The 18,122-nt window shown below is 49.0% G+C and overlaps 1 protein-coding gene across 1 annotated transcript; it reads right to left on the bottom strand.

Moving 5' to 3' along the window:
* Positions 1–14,257: 14,257 nt before the first annotated feature.
* On the bottom strand, positions 14,258–17,817 carry LOC311115296 (Golgi-associated plant pathogenesis-related protein 1-like). Its single transcript, XM_084157291.1, has 5 exons — positions 17,447–17,817; positions 16,436–16,544; positions 16,131–16,234; positions 15,420–15,497; positions 14,258–14,880 (listed from the first exon to the last, which is right to left on the bottom strand). Exons 1-5 carry the CDS (start codon positions 17,457–17,459, stop codon positions 14,720–14,722), a joined length of 465 nt encoding a protein of 154 aa, XP_084013417.1. The 5' UTR covers positions 17,460–17,817; the 3' UTR covers positions 14,258–14,719.
* Between the last annotated feature and the right edge of the window lie 305 nt (positions 17,818–18,122).

Consider the following 18,122-nt stretch of genomic DNA (forward strand, 5'->3'; position numbering starts at 1 on the left):
GTATTCAACCTCTTTGTTATAGCATGCCTAAATAAGTTCAGCACATAATAAGTTGCATGGACTCACTTTGTGAGCAATTATTGTTTTTAACATGATTTTTGAATGACTACCTCATCTCTGTACCCCACACATACAATTATCTGTAAGGTCCCTCAGTCGAGCAGTGAATTTCAAACACAGATTCAACCACAAAGGCCAGGGAGGTTTTCCAATGCCTCACAAATAATTGTTAGATGGGTAAAATAAAAAGCAGACGTTGATTATCCATTTGAGCATGGTGAAGTTATGAATTACACTGGATTGTGTATCAATACACCCAGTCACTACAAAGATACAGGTGGCCTTCCTAACTCAGTTGCCAGAGAGGAAGGAAACCGCTCAGGGATTTCACCATGAGGCCAATGGGTGACTTTAAAACAGTTTACAGAGTTTAATGGCTGTGATAGGAGAAAACTGACATTGTAGTTACTCCACAATACTAAGCTAAATGACAGAGTGAAAAGAAGGAAGCCTGTACAGAATAAAAATATTCCAAAAGTACCAGTCTTCATACTTTGAAGCATGGTTGTGGCTGCATCATGTTATGGGTATGCTTGTCATCGGCAAGAACAAGGGATTTTTTTGTTGTTGAAGAATAATGTGCTGATATTGTACAATCCAGGTGTGCAAAGCTCTTAGAGACTTACCCAGAAAGACTCACAGCTGTAATCGCCGCCAAAGGTGATTATAACATGTATTGACTCAGGGGTGTGAATACTTATGTACATTAGATATTTCTGTATTTCATTTTCAATAAATTTGCTAACATTTCTATTCAAACTTGTTTTCATTTTGTCATTATGGGGTATTGTGTGTATATGGGTGAGATACAAATATATATTTAATCAATTTTGAATTCAAGCTGTAACACAACAAAATGTGGAATAAGTCAAGGGGTATGAATACTTTCTGAAGGCACTGTATATACTGTATATTTTAGTCTATGTGCTCTGCTTATTTTAATCTATGTGCTCTGCTCTGCTGTGTGTGTGTGTGTGTGTGTGTGTGTGTGTGTGTGTGTGTGTGTGTGTGTGTGTGTGTGTGTGTGTGTCTCTGTTCTGCTGACTTTGCCCTTTGGCTCCAGAGCTGTCAGTCTGACTTTGCTGATGGGATAAGAGAGGGGAGAGGAAAGATGAGAGGAGGGGTAGAGGAGAGGGGTAAAACACCAACATGCACAAGCTTACACATGCTTATGCACAGTGCGGGCTCTACTGCCCTAGCAGCAGGTACCACAGCCAGATATGCAGACTTCAGCAAACTCAGGGTGTGTTCCATTCCCTTGGGGTCAGGGGTCACTACTGTGGAATGGAACGAGCCTGAGTAAAGAACTACCCTGGGCAGTGAGCCCTGTAAATGGAAGGAGCACACATTTCATTCATTCAGAACTCACTGCCAGTAAATGGGCTCCATTCACCCAGCCGTAGTTGATGGACTGCAAGTGACGACAGTAGGGGCCTTATATTTTGATATGTTGATGGCACTTGATGTGTACCCTTAGCTGCTGTGAGCGTGGTCTTTTCAGTCACCTGTTTTCTCTGACATTTAGGTGACATTCTAGACCCGCTAGGTATGGCTGTGTGTGTAACGGTAATGGAGGGAGAACAAGCTTCAAAGGGAGAGCTGAAAGGACTGTTTCTATTCAACAAAGGCAAAGAGACTACAGCATCCATTACAGTTATTTAGTTTTTTTATTTTATTATTTTTAATAAATTCAGGAGGTAAACTGAAATTCCAGTTGCCTTTTCTCGATTACAGTTACTGTTGCCACGTCATAAAGCAGCTAGTGATTCTGACCTCATGGACATAACATTACCTTACAGAAACTGTTTCTTCTCTTTCGCTCCTCTTTCAGACATGATCATACATGCCTCCACTGACTCCACCCCTAGTGACAGTGGCTCCACCCCTAGTGACAGTGGCTCTAGTCCCTCCCCCAGCACCCCTCAGAAGCTGCTCCCATCATGCACCTCTCTGTTTGGGCCGCGATTGGTCCGGGCCACGCCCAGCTCATCCGCGACCCCGCGACCCCAGCCTGAAGGTTCCGACCGTCGTCACAGTAACACGGTCCGGCTTAGCGGGAAGTTTGGAGGTCACGGACCCTGTGGACGCCGCAGCGGACCCGTGAAGATGGAGAGAATCAAGGTATGTGTGTGTGTATGTTTACCAATGGTCTCCTCTTCTCTTTATGTTTTTCCAATGTTCATCCAACGTTTTCATTATGTTCTCCAGGTCCTGATGGGCTCAGAGGTGGAGAGTGACTACAAGCAGCCAGAGAACATGGACACACGGGTGGTGATGGGCCAGGAGGCCCTGCTCAAGACCAAGGAGACCCTGACAGGGAAGTGCCCAGGCAGACAGAGCAGCCAGGCGGTACCCCTGCCCGGAGGCCCAGTCTTGGAGGTCCCTAAGCCTCCCTCAGAGCCCCAGGCCGAGGCTGGGGAAAAGGCCCAACTGGACACAGGGCAGGAGAGAGACAACTCACCTCTGACCCCAAAGATGGAGCAAGAGCAGGAGAGAAGCCCTGTCCTGCCCATTAGCCCTCTCCTCACCTCTCTCCTAACCCCCCTCATCCCTGCCTCCCCTCCCTCCTCAGAGCCAGTCACAGTGGATGTTAGTTTGACGGGCAGCTTAAGCCCATTGGAGGCAGGGCTGTCTCCCTATGGTGAAATGTCTTTTGTATGTGCCATGTATGCCAAGCCTTCCCTGTCCGAGCCAGCCTATCCCCCTGCTATCCTATCCTTCACTGAGCCGGCCTATGCCGTGGACCCTCTGAGAGTGGGCGTTCCCTCATCCCTGGATCCTGACCTGTACTACACCGCCCCCTCCACCCCCATCAAGATGGCTGCTCGCCCCTCACACCTCAAACACCGCTCTTACCCCGGCTCCCCAGCCTCTCCTCTCTCACCAAACTCCCCCTCGGACAGCGAGGACCTGTGCTCCCCCCTCACCTCCCCCTCTGGCTCCTACGTCACTGCGGAGGGGGGCAGCTGGACTTCTTCCACCTCCCCCTGCACCTCCCCCAATCTGCTCCTGGCAGAGGAGGTGCAGGAGGCACCTGCATGCTTTGTCAGCTCGCTGTCTGAAATCGGAGATGAGGTGGGGGAGGATAGGGGAGCAGTAGGGGAGAGGGCAGAGGAGAGGGAAGGAGGAGCAGCAGAGTGGCGGTTCTGCCTCTATAAGGGTCTAGCAGAGACTGTGATCCTGGAGGAGGAGGAGATGCTGAGAGGGGAGGTGAGAGGGAGGAGGAGTGAGGAAGCGACAGTCTCAAGGGGTAGCTGTCGCCCTCGCTGGGTGACAGAGGACACTTCCCCATTGAGGAGCAGCAGCGGCAGAAGCACCGACTCCCAGGAAGAGGGAGGGGAGTCGGAGGGCTCGCTCTGCCCAGCAGAGAATGCTCTGGCTGGGGGACAGCAGTACTCTAGTCCACTGCTGCAAAGAGGCCTGGAGCTGGAGCTGCAGGCCTGTGTGTCTGAGGAGCTTTACCCTCCCATTACCAACTCCCCACGGCTGACCTCCATCTCCTCCCCCTTTGCCCCAGACATGGGGAACCTAAGCCCTCACACCTCCAGCGTCAACCCTGCTTCCCCCAACCTCACCCTGGACACCTGCTCTCCAGATGTGTCAGACGGGGATAACTCCAGTCCGTACGGAGAGATGGGTCCCTTCCTGCTGTTCCCAGGCTCCTACAGTGATGATGGAGAAATGGAGGAGGAGGAGGAGGAGGAGAGGATGATCCCAGCCTCTCTGCTTAACTTCCCCCTCCACACCAGCCTCCTCTTCCAGGCAGACTCCATGGAGATCACTCTCTTCCCCACAGAGGAGGGGAATGAAGGGAATGATGTGGATGCGTACGCGGCCGGAGAGGAGGAGGGGGACGTGGAGGATGATGATGAAGATGATGATGATGATGATGATGATGATGATGAGGAAGAAGTGGAGGCTAAGGTAGAGATAGAGGAGGCTAAGGTAGAGGTAGAGATAGGGGAAGAGGTGGATGAAGAGGAGGGTGAGGATGTTGAGGAGGAGGGTGAGGGTAAGGCTGTAAATGACCCAGCTGAAGAGGACACCTCGGCCTCCTTCCTTCATTCACTGTCGGAGACTTCCATCAACGAGGGGCTGGATGAATCCTTCTGTTTCCATGATGACACTGACGACTCACTAGACTCTGCCTCTTATAATGGCGAGGAGGATGAACGGCTGTATAGCACAGAGAGACATGCTGAACCACCCACAGAACCACCCACAGGACCACCCACAGAACCACCCACAGAACCACCTACAGAACCACCCACAGAACCACACAAAGCCAAACCTCAGCCTGAAACCAGACCAGAGGCCCACTGCACTGAACCGTCCCAGTCCCAGAGGAGACCTAGCCTAAACAATCCCCCAGGAGCCAAAGAGCCCAGGCCTGATGATCCTCCAGGACCTAGACCACCACAACCTGCACTTGCACCTGCCCAACCTGCGGAATCAGCCCACCCCGAGTCCTCCAACAGCGGCAGTGAGAGTGAAATGGAGATCTCCTCAGAGTCCTCTGACCCTCCTGTCCCTGCTCCTTCTCAGGAGAGCCCTTCTGTCTCTACCCTTACCCCTAAACCTGCTACAACCCCTTACCCTGCTACCCCTACCCTAAAGACTATCCCTAAGACTACCCCTGCTACCGTGTCAACCCCTAAAACCAAGCCTGCAACTCTCTCTAACCCCAACACTAACCGTGCAACTGCCCCTAACGCTAAATCTGCTACTGTCTGTACCACTAACACTAACCCTGCTACAGCCTCAACACCACAAAATAACCCTGCTACTTCCTCCACCCCCAAAACTAACCCTGCTACCGTCTGTCCACCTGAAATTAACCCTGCTATGGTCTCTACCCCTAACACTAACAGTGCTCCTGCCCCTAACGCTAAATCTGCTACAGCCTGTACCACTAACACTAACCCTGCTACAGCCTCAACTCCAAAAACTACCCCAGCTACATGCTCTACCCCAAACCCTGCTGCTACTCCTAACACTAACCCTGCTGCTACAATCGAGGAGACAGCGTCCCACAGCAATCCTGTCACCCTGGCAACGCAGCCATCCCATAACAGCCCTGTGACCATGGCAACAGAAACAGGGCGAGCCAAAGCAGCTGCAGAGGAAGTACGGGCTGGTACGGTGAGAGAGGAGGACAAAAGGAGTGGTGCAAAGAGAGAGAAAGACAAACAGAGCGGTGGGGAGAGAGAGAAGGACAAAAAGAGCAGTGGGGAGAGAGAGGACAAAAAGAGCGGTGCGGAGAGAAAGAAATACAAACAGAGCGGTGGGGATAGAGAGAAGGACAAACAGAGCGGTGGGGAGAGAGAGAAGGACAAAAAGAGCGGTGCGGAGAGAGAGAAGGACAAACAGAGCGGTGCGGAGAGAGAGAATGACAAACAGAGCGGTGCGGAGAGAGAGAAGGACAAACAGAGCAGTGCGGAGAGAGAGAAGGACAAACAGAGTTGTGCAGAGAGAGAGAAGGATGAACAGAGCACAGAGACTTCAGAAGAGGACCACACAGAGCAGACAGACAGAGACTCGTTCAAACTACTCATTAAGCCACGCCCCTCTAAGTCAGACACACCCCGGCCTAAACAGAAGACCTCTGAGCCCTGTAAGCCCCTCCCACGTGTGTTTGGGGTGGCAGCGGCTTCAGTCCGGTCCAACCCGCTTCTGGTGTCAGTGCTGGAACTGGACCAGAAGAACGGGAACAGCGGCGCTGAAGGTGTGGACTCCCATCTGGTCCTTGAAGGGACCACTGCCACCAACGACCTGAACAAGGGGGTCCCTCTGCTCTCGTACCCCAAAGAACCTAACCCCAGCAACATCCCTGTCTCTTCCTGCCCTGAGAGCTCACCTGACCTGGCTAACAACCTGTCCCTGACCCCTGACCTCTGCCCATGTGACCCCGCCCAGGAGAACCTGAGGGAGAACACCTTGAGCACTGAGGATGGGGGCCCTGGGGCCCTCGGCTCCCCTCACACACCCCTGGCTGTCTCTCCCAAGAGGGAGAACTCAGAGACAGACACAGGGGGGAGGAGGGGAGCTGGGGGCTGGAGGGCTGATAGGAGGGAGTTAGGAGCAGGGGCTGGGGCCTGGGGGGCAGGGGAGGCCCTATCTCTCTCTCTGGGGCAGGGCTGTGGGTTGGAGGCACAGAGCCTGTTACTGTGTGAGGTGGAGGGACATACGGTTGGACAGACAATTGGACAGACGATTGGACAGACACTCTCCGGGCTGCCCAATGTCGGCACAGACGAGGATGAGGTGGGTGATATAATGGGGGACGAAGACGACAACAACAGCCTGTGTGGTCGGCCGGACAAGATGGCAGATGTCGAGCTCGTGGGAGAGGGTGTGCCAGAGTCCAACCTGTCCAGCTGGAGGTCCATTGAGGAGATCTCAGAGGCAGGGGGAGGAGAGGACGGAAGCTCCCGATTCCCAGAGGATGATGTCAGCAACCTGCAGAGTCACCTGGAAAACAAGGAGGAGCAGGAAAACAACAACGAGTCAGTGTTCCTATCCTCTGGAATGCCAACCTGTGTGACTCTGAATGCCCTGTCGGAAGAGGTGAGACACCAGAGCCAGAGTGTGAGTCTGAGGGCGTCCCTCTCAAACATACCACTCACAGAGGTGAGACCACAGGCTGCTGTAGCCTCCGATAGGCCAACAACATCAACGGACAGCTCAACACACCAATCAGACACAAGACTGGCTTCCTTGTCCATGGAAAGCCCTGGGCGTGTCTCACCACCAGGAGGTAAACCACAGACTGTCTCAGACCAGAGCCCTGGTTCAGTAGAGGCAGCCATTTCCAGACCCAACAGTAACACAGATCTTAACCCAGCAGTCAAACAGGCAGACCCTGCTCTGTCTCTGCTGGGGGGGGCGTTTGGATCCTTCAGCCCTAAAATCAGACCAAGCAACTCCAAGTCAGCCAGACTGTCCCAAGACACTTCGCCATCAGTGAGGAAAGACACAGTAGAGAATGTCCAAGTCTCCCAAAAAACGTCTCTCTCAGTGGGCAAAGACAAAGTAGAGAAGGTCCAAGTTTCCCAAGAAATGTCCCCATCAGTGGGCAAAGACACAGTAGAGAAGGTCCAAGTCTCCCAAGAATGTTCTCTATCAGTGGGCAAAGACACAGTAGAGAAGGTCCTAGTTTCCCAAGAAATGTATCCATCAGTGAGCAAAGACACAGTAGAAAAGGTCAATGTCTCCCAAGAATCTTCCCTATCAGTGGGCAAAGACACAGTAGAGAAGGTCCACGTTTCCCAAGAATCTTCCCTATCAGTGGGCAAAGACACAGTAGAGAAAGTCCAAGTTTCCAAAGAATCTTCCCTATCAGTGGGCAAAGACACAGTAGAGAAGGTCCAAGTTTTTCACAAAACTTCCCCATCAGTGAGCAAAGACATAGTAGAGAATATCCAAGTCTCCCAAGAAATGTCCCTATCAGTGGACAAAGACACAGTAGAGAAGGTCCACGTTTCCCAAGAAATGTCCCCATCAGTGAGCAAAGACACAGTAGAGAAGGTCAATGTCTCCCAAGAATCTTCCCTATCAGTGGGCAAAGACACAGTAGAGAAGGTCCAAGTTTCCCAAGAATATTCCCTATCACTGGGCAAAGACACAGTAGAGAAAGTCCAAGTTTCCAAAGAATCTTCCCTATCAGTGGGCAAAGACACAGTAGAGAAGGTCCAAGTTTTTCACAAAACTTCCCCATCAGTGAGCAAAGACACAGAAGAGAAGTTCCAAGTTTCCCAAGAAATGTCCCTATCAGTGGGCAAAGACACAGTAGAGAAGGTCCAAGTTTCCCAAGAAACTTCCCCATCAGTGAGCAAAGACACAGTAGAGAAGGTCCAAGTATTCAGAGAATCTTCCCTATCAGTGGGCAAAGACACAGTAGAGAAGGTCCAAGTTTCCCAAGAAATGTCCCCATCAGTGAGCAAAGACACAGTAGAGAAGGTCCAAGTCTCCCAAGAATATTCCCTATCAGTGAGAAAAGACACAGTAGAGAAGGTCCAAGTTTCCCAAGAAACTTCCCCATCAGTGAGCAAAGACACAGTGGAGAAGGTCCAAGTATTCCAAGAATCTTCTCTATCAGTGGGCAAAGACACAGTAGAGAAGGTCCAAGTCTCCCAAGAATATTCCCTATCAGTGAGAAAAGACACAGTAGAGAAGGTCCAAGTTTCCCAAGAAACTTCCCCATCAGTGAGCAAAGACACAGTGGAGAAGGTCCAAGTATTCCAAGAATCTTCTCTATCAGTGGGCAAAGACACAGTAGAGAAGGTCCAAGTTTCCAAAGAAAGTTCCCCATCAGTGAGCAAATACACAGTAGAGAAAGGCCAAGTCTCCCAAGAATCTTCCCTATCAGTTGGCAAAGACACAGTAGAGAAAATCCAGGTTTCCCAAGAAACTTCCCCATCAGTGGGCAAAGACACAGTAGAGAAGGTCCAAGTTTCCCAAGAAACTTCCCCATCAGTGAGCAAAGACACAGTAGAGAAGGTCCAAGTCTCCCAAGAATGTTCCCTATCAGTGGGAAAAGACACAGTAGAAAAGGTCAAAATTTCCCAAGGATCTTCACTATCGGTGTGCAAAAACACAGTAGAGAAGGTCCAAGTTTCCCAAGATATTTCCCTATCAGTGGGCAAAGACACAGTAGAGAAGGTCCAGGTTTCCCAAGAAATGTCCCCATCAGTGAGCAAAGACACAGTAGAGAAAGTCCAAGTTTCCCAAGAATCTTCCCCATCAGTGAGCAAAGACATAGTAGAGAAGGTCCAAGTTTCCCAAGAATCTTGCCTATCAGTGGGCAAAGACACGGTAGAAAGCATGATAAAACTCTGCTCCCAGCCTCAGCAAGAGGAGACGGTGAGCCAAAGAGAGGGTGGTGGCGGTCAGACGACTGACAGGCACATTGACCAACCAAAGACGAGCTTGGCCTTAGAAGGGCAGGAGAGCAGTGTTTGTATCTCAGGGGAAAGAGAGGTGAAGGAGAGAGCAGAGGAGAGATTCTCTCCAACAGAGAGTGTTCCAGAACCTGCACAGCATCACATACCTGAGGGAGAGCTGAGCACAGAGAAAGCCATCACTCCTCCTCAGCCAAGGAGGAGAGGGAAGCAGAGGAAGCAGAGCAGAGACAGACCCAGTCAGCCGCGCAGACAGGCTCCGTCAGGCTCTGGGTCTACTGATCAACTTCAGGAACCAGCTCTCCCTGCCAAGACCCCAGCAGACGCCTCCCCACCAGGGAAACAAAAGAATAAGAACACAAGGGTCCAAAAATCTGCTGCAGACACCAGACAGAGGACACCTGTGAAAGGCAAACCTGAGGCAGAGTCCGAGAGGAGAGGGGAAAACAGAAACGTCTCTGGTGCCCTGACTCCCCCTAGTCCTACCAACCTCAGCCCCATCACTCCCACTCTCCTAGTCAATCAGGAAGTGAACCCGGAAGTGCACCAGGAAATGCTTGATAACAGGCCGCTGCCTGGTTGCCAGGCAGAAAGCAGGAAGGACATAAATGATAACAATGTGGGGAGTGGCCATGCCTCCCCTACAGAACAGAATAGGTCCTCTTCTCCTCCACCTCTTCCCTCCTCCTCTCCTCCCCCACTTTCCTCCTCTCCTCTTTCCTCATCTCCCCCACCTCTTCCCTCCTCCTCTCCTCCCCCCCTCTTCCCCTCTCCTCTCTCCTCCTCTCCTACCCCCAGTACTTTCACGGTGCCAGCAGATGAGGACCTCCCCACCCCCATACAGGAGTCCCAGCCTCTCCTCACCACAGCCCAGCCTGTCACCCCACTCCTAGACACCCAGCCTCAATCAACCAATCTTCAGGCAGCCTCCGCAACCCTTTCTACTACCCATATCGCCCTTCTTAAGCACCCCACTATACCCACCAAAAGTGTCCCTATGTCCCCTACCCCCTCCTCATTCTCATCTCCACCCACGTCAGCCCTGCCCTCGACCCCCAGCCTTACCCAGCCCACCCAGGAGTCTCTGCCACGGCTGGAGGCTCCAACCACAGTGCCTGTCCTAGACAACCGCAGGCAGGCCCAGCCCCAGCCAAACCTCCTCACCGAGCCCAACAGACAGATCAAGCCAGGTCAGTCACAAAGCCCACAGGACAGAGGTGATTTACACTCAAGAGAGATAGGGGTGTGGGGTGATATGATTTTCTCTTTTTGGTAATCAAGAATCAGTGAATCATGAATCAGTCCTACCTGTGTGAACTTGTATTTTGTTGCAGATGGGATGGACATAGACAGTGATGCCGATGACACTGCTGTTCCTCTACGACATCACATGACTCAGCCCAGGGGGATTGTGGGAAAATCTTCTCATAAAGAGTCTGGCTCCTCCAATCAGCGAGAGATACTGCTTCACTCCTCCCACCATCCAACTGACAGACAGACAGACTGTCCAATCAGCCATAAGGATTCACAGGAGCAGGACCTGTCCTTCAAATACAACGGTACGTGCTCTCCAAATCCATCTCTCTCTCTCTCTCTCTCTCTCTCTCTCTCTCTCTCTCTCTCTCTCTCTCTCTCTGTCTGTTTCTCTCTGTCTCCTTGAGAAAGTGATTCTGAGTAGTGACCTATGACCTTCCTCACACACACAGATGGCTCTGAATAAGTCTAGTGGTCCTGCTGTGGTCCTGATGAAGGACATACTTTAGATTCTAGGAAGGCTTCTCAATACTACCCTGTCGACCACAGAACACTGCTGCAGCTACTGAATAATGGAGGAGAAATACTCAGAGAGAGGATCATTTTATTCAGGAGGAATACTGTTATTGCACATCTTTCAATAGAGGTTATTTCAGGGCAACCGTCAGTCAACCTGAAACCTCTGAGTCAATCTAGCTAAAACTGACCTCCCGGTAGATGATACGTACATAGAATCATGGATGGGGATTTATGTGTACCGTATGTGTGGTAGCACTGCAGAATAAGGAACACTGCTACTTGCATTGAAACACAGTAGTACTGAATGTAATTATGCATCATATAACATGCATGTTCCATAACATAGAGATGAAATAACATTGCTATTTAATGAGGTGATCTATTTCTCCTCTAAGATCGGTGATTAGGTTAGCCATAGAGCTTTATGATGGACTGTCCCATTACCAGAGTGCTAACGATCTACACCATGTCCTCATCATCTACATCTCAGTCATTAGTTACCATAGCAATGAGGATGAGATGCAGTCCTCTGAGAGTAACAGTGTGTGTGTGTTCCACAGTGGGCTCCTGCAATGAGTCGGAGAGTGAGGGATCAGTGCCAGAGTTGGAAGAACCAGAGCGGGTGCCACTGAGATCCTCAGAACCCCAGGTGAGTCTACCGTGTGTGGGCAGAGAACACTCTAGAAGTCCCCTCACCTCCAAGGGTGGAAACCTTGCTTTCACTGTGTGTTATGTAATAACATATTGATAAGTCATTAACTTTAGGTAGTGGGGTAAGAAGGATGTGTGTTGTGGGGCCTGTATTTTCTGAATGGGTCGCAGCCTCAGAGATCTGTTCTATATTATCAGTCTTGATATGGGTAAACTACTGTAGAATGTTCTCAGGTTTGATGTGTTGAATTGATTTTGTTGTCCTCCCTTCCCTCTCAGCCTATTTCTCCTGCTGATGAGGGGATAAACAGACCTAAGCAGAGCCGCAGTGAGAAGAAGGCCCGCAAGGTGAGATGTGAACACAGAGCTGCTCCATGCGGCAGACTCAGCTAATCAAACACAGAGCAAATGTGTGTGTATTCTGTGTGTTTGGCCGCGTCATGGTGAAATCAGTGTGTGTGTGTGTGTGTGTGTGTGTGTGTGTGTGTGTGTGTGTGTGTGTGTGTGTGTGTGTGTGTGTGTGTGTGTGTGTGTGTGTGTGTGTGTGTGTGTGTGTGTGTGTGTGTGTGTGTGTGTGTGTGTGTGTGTGTGTGTGTGTGTAGTCTCCCGAGTGGCGCAGTGGTCTAAGGCACTATATTGCAGTGCAAGCTGTGCCACTAGAGATCCTGGTTCCAATCCAGGCTCTGTCGTAGCTGGCCGTGACCGGGAGACCCATGGGGCGGCGCACAATTGGCCCAGCGTCGTCCAGGATAGGGGAGGGAATGGCCGGCAGGGATGTAGCTCAGTTGGTTGAGCATGGCGTTTGCAACGCCAGGGTTGTGGGTTCAATTCCCACGGGGGGCCAGTAAAAAAAATTATATATATATTTTAAAAAAAGAATGATGTATGCACTCACTAACTGTAAGTCGCTCTGGATAAGAGCGTCTGCTAAATTACTAAAATGTAAATGTAAGTGTGTGTGTGTGTGTGTGTGTGTGTGTGTGTGTAGGCCATGGGTAAGCTGGGCTTGCGGCCGGTCCACGGTGTGACCAGGATCACTATAAGGAAGTCGAAGAGCATCTTGTTTGTCATCAGCAAACCTGACGTCTTCAAGAGCCCCGCGTCAGACATCTACATCGTGTTCGGAGAGGCCAAGGTGACCTCCTAACCTTCTCTCGCTCACTCTCTCTCTCTCTCTCTCTCTCTCTCTCTCTTTTTACCCCCTCTCTCTTTAACCCCTCTCTCTCTTTTCTCTCATCTACATTGTGTTCAGAGGCCAAGGTGACCTCTCTCTCTCTTTCTTCTCCCTCTGTCCTTCTTGCTGTACTCTCTCTCATCCCTCTCTCTCATCTCCTCTGCTCCCCAGATAGAGGACTTGTCTCAGCAGGTGCACAAGGCAGCAGCAGAGAAGTTTAAGGTTCCGGTGGAGCCGTCCCCCCTGGCGCCCCCTGCACCACCCAGCCTCACCATCAAGGAGGAGAGCGAAGAGGAGGAGGTACGGATATGTATGCTCACTCATTACGTCAAGGAAAAACACCAATCTTTACACTATTCTCACTCTTTCATGTGCAGTAGTTATTTTAGATCTTAATATGAAACAATTATGTCTAGTGTTGCTATATTGCAGTCCTCTCTACTGCAGTAGTGGAAAAAGTACCCAATTGTCATACTTGAATAAAAGTAAAGATACTTTAATAGGAAATGACTCAAGTAAAAGTCACCCAGTAAAATCCTACTTGAGTAAAAGTCTAAAAGTATTTGGTTTTAAATATAAAGTATCAAAAGTAAATGTAATTGCTAAAATATACTTAAGTATCAAAAGTAAAAGTAATAATCACTTCAAATTCCTTATATTAAGCAAACCAGACGGCACCATTTTCTTGTTTAATTTATGGATAGCCAGGGGAGAAGCATGTGTTTAGTGACTCTGCCAGATCAGAGGCAGTAGGGATGACCAGGGATTTTCTCTTGATAAGTGTGTGAATTAGACCATTTTCCTGCCCTGCTAAGCATTCAAAATGTAACGACTACTTTTGGTTGTCAGGGAAAATGTATGGAGTAAAAAGTACATCATTTTCTTTAGGAATGTAGTGAAGTAAAGTACAGATACCCAAAAAAACGACTTTAGTACATTCAAGTATTTTTTACCACTGCTCTACTGTAATTAGCCTGATGGCTAATAAGAACTGTAGCATTGTGTTCCATGTTCAGAAGTGTTCCATAGTGCAACTGACCTTGACCTCTGTCAGGTGGACGAGGGAGGTCTGGAGCAGAGGGATATAGAGCTGGTGATGGCCCAGGCTAACGTGTCCCGTTCTAAAGCTGTCCGCGCACTCAGACACAACACGAACGACATCGTCAACGCTATCATGGTGAGGAGGGAGGGATGAAGGAATCTGTAGTTACTCACTATGTCAACTAAATGTCACTGTTGGGCCTACAGTTGCGGTTATGATCTGCTGATGATTGCAACGGTGCTTTTTCAACAGGTCTTGAAAAAAATAAGAAAAGCTTAACAATGTACGTTCTTCACGCATCCAACCCCAAGTTATTCTCTCCTTCTCACTTTCTCATTCTTCTCTCCCCAGGAGCTGACCATGTGAGAGGACCCCCCCCCCCCCTTCCCTGTCAAGCATAAATGCCACAGTCATCTGTATCGCTGTTATGTTGCATCCTCATTACCTGCTAATAAAAATGTCTGTTATAACCACACTAGTGGACGATACTGTTAACCACCCTAATACTGCACATGTCATGTATGTGTAGTGAAAATGGGACATTTTACAGACAGTCGCTTTTATTACTGGTTAAAATATAAAACATACACAGTCAAACAAAATGTTCAGTTCAGAGAAGATGTCAGTTTAAATCAAGCTCACAAATACATGCCCACATTGAGTAAAACATTTTTATTATTCTTTACCAGAAATGATTTTACTATTTATCCTACAGCATTAGAAATGAATTGTTTGTATGTGCTTTCTCAACTCGACTGTTTCCTTACAAATACAACCCAGTCACTAAAGGTTTTAGCATTTATGAAATGTCTAGATGAGTATATTACTGTAGCAACATCACAGGTGAATCTCTACCCCCACTAACACTGGAATGAGTAGGTCTACACCCAGTTGGGTGGCTGGTACTCCAGAAGCCACAGCTGGGGTGGTCTGGGTTTGGTCAATGTTGTGCATATATATTTGTTCATGCATTTGTTAGTCACAGTGGTTTTGTCTTTATAAAAAAAAAATATATATATATATTTTTTTATTTATCTCAAGTTACAAGTCAAGTCAAAGTGCAAATGTCTTTTGGATGGTCAGTTCCTGGGGGATGGGGGTGACGGGTCAGTATGTTCCTCAGTCCTTGGGCGGCAGGACGTTGTTGTCAAAGTGTCCCTGGTTGGTGATGTTCCCTGCCGGGAAGTACCTGGCCACCACGAAAGACGAGCCGTCTGACGCACTGGCCTTCCCCACACCCAGCTTCTTACTGCCCTTCCACACCATCGCTGTGAAATGACCTGGGGGGGGGGGAGAGAAAGAAAAAGAGAGAGAGCCAAGCTAAACACATTCACTGAAAGAAGCCGTCTGCAGCACTGCTCCTCTAAATATTTACAGCTACAGAACCCTATATTCATATCCTCCCCCCTCTATCGTCCCCCACCCCCATATACACTATTTTCCCTCTATTGCACACTCCCATTTCTCCCTCTCTGTCTTTCCTCTCCTCCTTTCTGTCAGCAGCACATGAGTCAGGGGAGTTGATAGGAGTGATCCTGACGCTGCAGGTCAGTCACACTGAGCAGGAGGCTTCAGGAAGGGAACAGGAATGCTATAAAGAACTGTGATTTTCCCACAGGCAGCAGTGATCCATGCATGCTTGTGAGCTGAGTCAGAGAACTACACGGTCACAGAACGGTATCACGGTCATAGAACAGACACCACACGGTCTAACCCTGAACCTAGCCTGGGTGAACACAACATTGTGGCATGCAGCACTACACCGAGTCAGAGTGTGTGTGTGTGTGTGTGTGTCCGTGCATGCATGTGTGTGTCTCACCTGTGCCAGAGGAGAAGCCAGGGCGGTTGAAGTTGTATTGTTTGACCTCGTCATACCAGCGGTCAGCCACATCCTTCCCTATACACAGAGAGGGCAAAGGTTACAGGTTATCACATAACATTATACTTGTTTGTTGCCTTTGTCACTATTGTTTAACAGCAACTCGGGCCTAAACCCCCAGAGTGCAAGCGGAGATGACAGCGGCAAGGAAATATTATCCAAGATGGCAGCTGTCCAAGGCAACAGTGCTAACCCTCTTCAAGCTGCCAAAGCTTTAGGAGGGGCAGAAGGTTTGGGAACCACAGTTTCAGAGGAGCAGTCCAGGGAGAGATGAACTGAGCATGACCCAGTGATAGAGTATGTATCTATAGGAGACTTTATGAATCACAGCAGACTGTCGGTCAGTGCACAGACATAGTTGTGCTCTGAGTCATGGTCTCGTTGCTGAAACACACTCCGAACACAGAGCAGGGAAATTGACCCCAGCTGTTCCTGCCTGGGTCGCCACTGGACAGGATAGTCTATAGTTTAGACCTAACTAAACCCTAACCCTACAGAGACTCTGGATCTCTCTCTTTAATGTTACTATCTGTACCGTACACAGTGAATAATGTATCTGTCCCCATTTCCATAACTACACATATGCAGGCTATGTCAATGACTGTGGTTGGTCATAGGGTTAGGAGTCATAGGGTTAGAGTGTGTGTGTACCTGGTTGGTCGTAGGAGGCCCAGGCCAGGTTCTCGCCACAGCTCCCCCTACTGGACTCAACACTGTGCTTCAGGATCCTTGTGCTGGCCAGAGACTCAGCATACCTACAGGGTGGAGATAGGGGAGATAGTTGTGGTAATAGTTAGATAAAGACAGCTAATAGATGGGAGATTGGTGAGGTTAGGTGAAGTGGAAGGAAGTAAGGGTTTGGATGTGGTTGGCCATGCCTCTGATAAAGGAGGTGGTGGGTGGAGGAGATAGATAAGTGGGAGGGGGGGCAGTGTGTGGGTGTGTGGGTGACCCACCGAGTGGCATCTCTACTCAGCTTGCTGCACAGCTTCAGAGGGGGTGCCTGGTGCTTCCTACGATACTCATTATGACTCTGCAACACCTCCTCCGAAAACTGCTTAGAAGCTGAGAGAGAGATAGAATCATAACACAAGATGCCATGAAAAAACTGAAAGGCTAAATGTCTATTGTTTCCCTCATTTTCACTGTAATATACAATCAAACTTTCAAATCATTAATACAACTCAATAAAACGGTAGGCTGCAGATAATCAGAGAGTAACTTAGGCAGTAGTAAATCTCGAGTAAACCCCATACATATGGCTGTTCCCAGGCTTGACTGAGTCTATATACTACTAGACAGACAGTACCAGGGTATGTATGAATGGGGGACACATCCTCCCTCTCCCCAGCCTGGTGCCAATCACAGCCATACTCACACATCTCCATTCTCTCTGGCATTCACACAATGAGGCGATTCACACACACACACACACACACACACACACACACACACACAAAATACAATTGTATTGGTCGCATACACATATTTAGCAGATGTTATTGCAGTTGTAGCGAAATACACATTCAGCCTTATTCCTAAACTAAATACCACTTTCAATGGAGGATAATGTGGTTCTGGGAAACTGGCCCCTCAAATGTTCTGTCAATCAATATCAAAACACACAAATACACGCTGACATAACCACAGACACACAGCTTGTAAATAGGGAATTCCCCTACTAGCACAACTACTCCTGATACACTCACTAGTGGTTTCATCTATACCACAGAAGGGAAGAAACTGACCTAGCACATAGGCGTTACAAGACTATGTCAAATAGATTTACAGCTTTTTAAAATCCACCCCTTTTTCCTGTTGCATGATAACAGACCATTGGCACAGACTGAGAGCTAAGCCTCTTTTGTAATTACTCATACACACCACACACACACGTTTCACTTTGATAAACTTTTTCACTTTCACACAGTCATATTCCAGTACAATTAAATCTCATGTAGTCTTACCTGATTTGCCCATGGCGCAGAAACTCTCGCCTGTTCCCTTTGGCTCAGTCCTCTCTCCTCTGATGGCCTGAAACAGCTGCTATGATTTCTGTCCCTCTCTCCCCCTCCCTTTCTCTATTCCTATTTTTCTCTGTAACCTTTGTTCCTCTTGCTCACACTTCTCGCTCTAGTAAACTAGTCTTTCTCAAACCTTCTGCTTCTGTCCTCTCCACTCTTACACACCCTGCCTTTTCCTTGCCCAAACACACATTATCTTCCTTCTCTGTATCCCACCGGCGCGCGCGAGCTCTCTCTCTCTCTCTCTCTCTCTCTCTCTCTCTCTCTCTCTCTCTCTCTCTCTCTCTCTCTCTCTCTCTCTCTCTCTCTCTCTCTCTCTCTCTCTCTCTCTCTCTCTCTCTCTCTCTCTCTCTCTCTCTCTCTCTCTCTCTCTCTCTCTCTCTCTCTCTCTCTCTCTCACTGAAAGGGGAGACCCAGCACGCATGGCTGTTCTAATGACATCATCTCTATGAGACACATGCCCTTTTATGGCCTGAGATTCCTGCTTGAAACAGTGAGCTGGACATTATACAGTATGAAATATGTATGCACTCACTAACTGTAAGTCGCTCTGGATAAGTGCGTCTGCTAAATGACTAAAATGTAAATTTATACCCTAACTGAAATAAGGGCAACTGTT

Source organism: Coregonus lavaretus (genome assembly GCF_964263955.1).
Source record: "Coregonus lavaretus genome assembly, chromosome: 3".
NCBI classification, from domain to species: domain Eukaryota; kingdom Metazoa; phylum Chordata; class Actinopteri; order Salmoniformes; family Salmonidae; genus Coregonus; species Coregonus lavaretus.

Bases quoted from the DNA above. Each gene is read 5' to 3' on its own strand.
- LOC311115296 (XM_084157291.1), bottom strand. The intron at 16,235-16,435 runs GTGGGTCACCCA...TCCACCCTGTAG, and splicing joins CTGAGTAGAGATGCCACTCG to GTATGCTGAGTCTCTGGCCA. The intron at 15,498-16,130 runs GTACACACACAC...CTCTGTGTATAG, and splicing joins GGCCTCCTACGACCAACCAG to GGAAGGATGTGGCTGACCGC.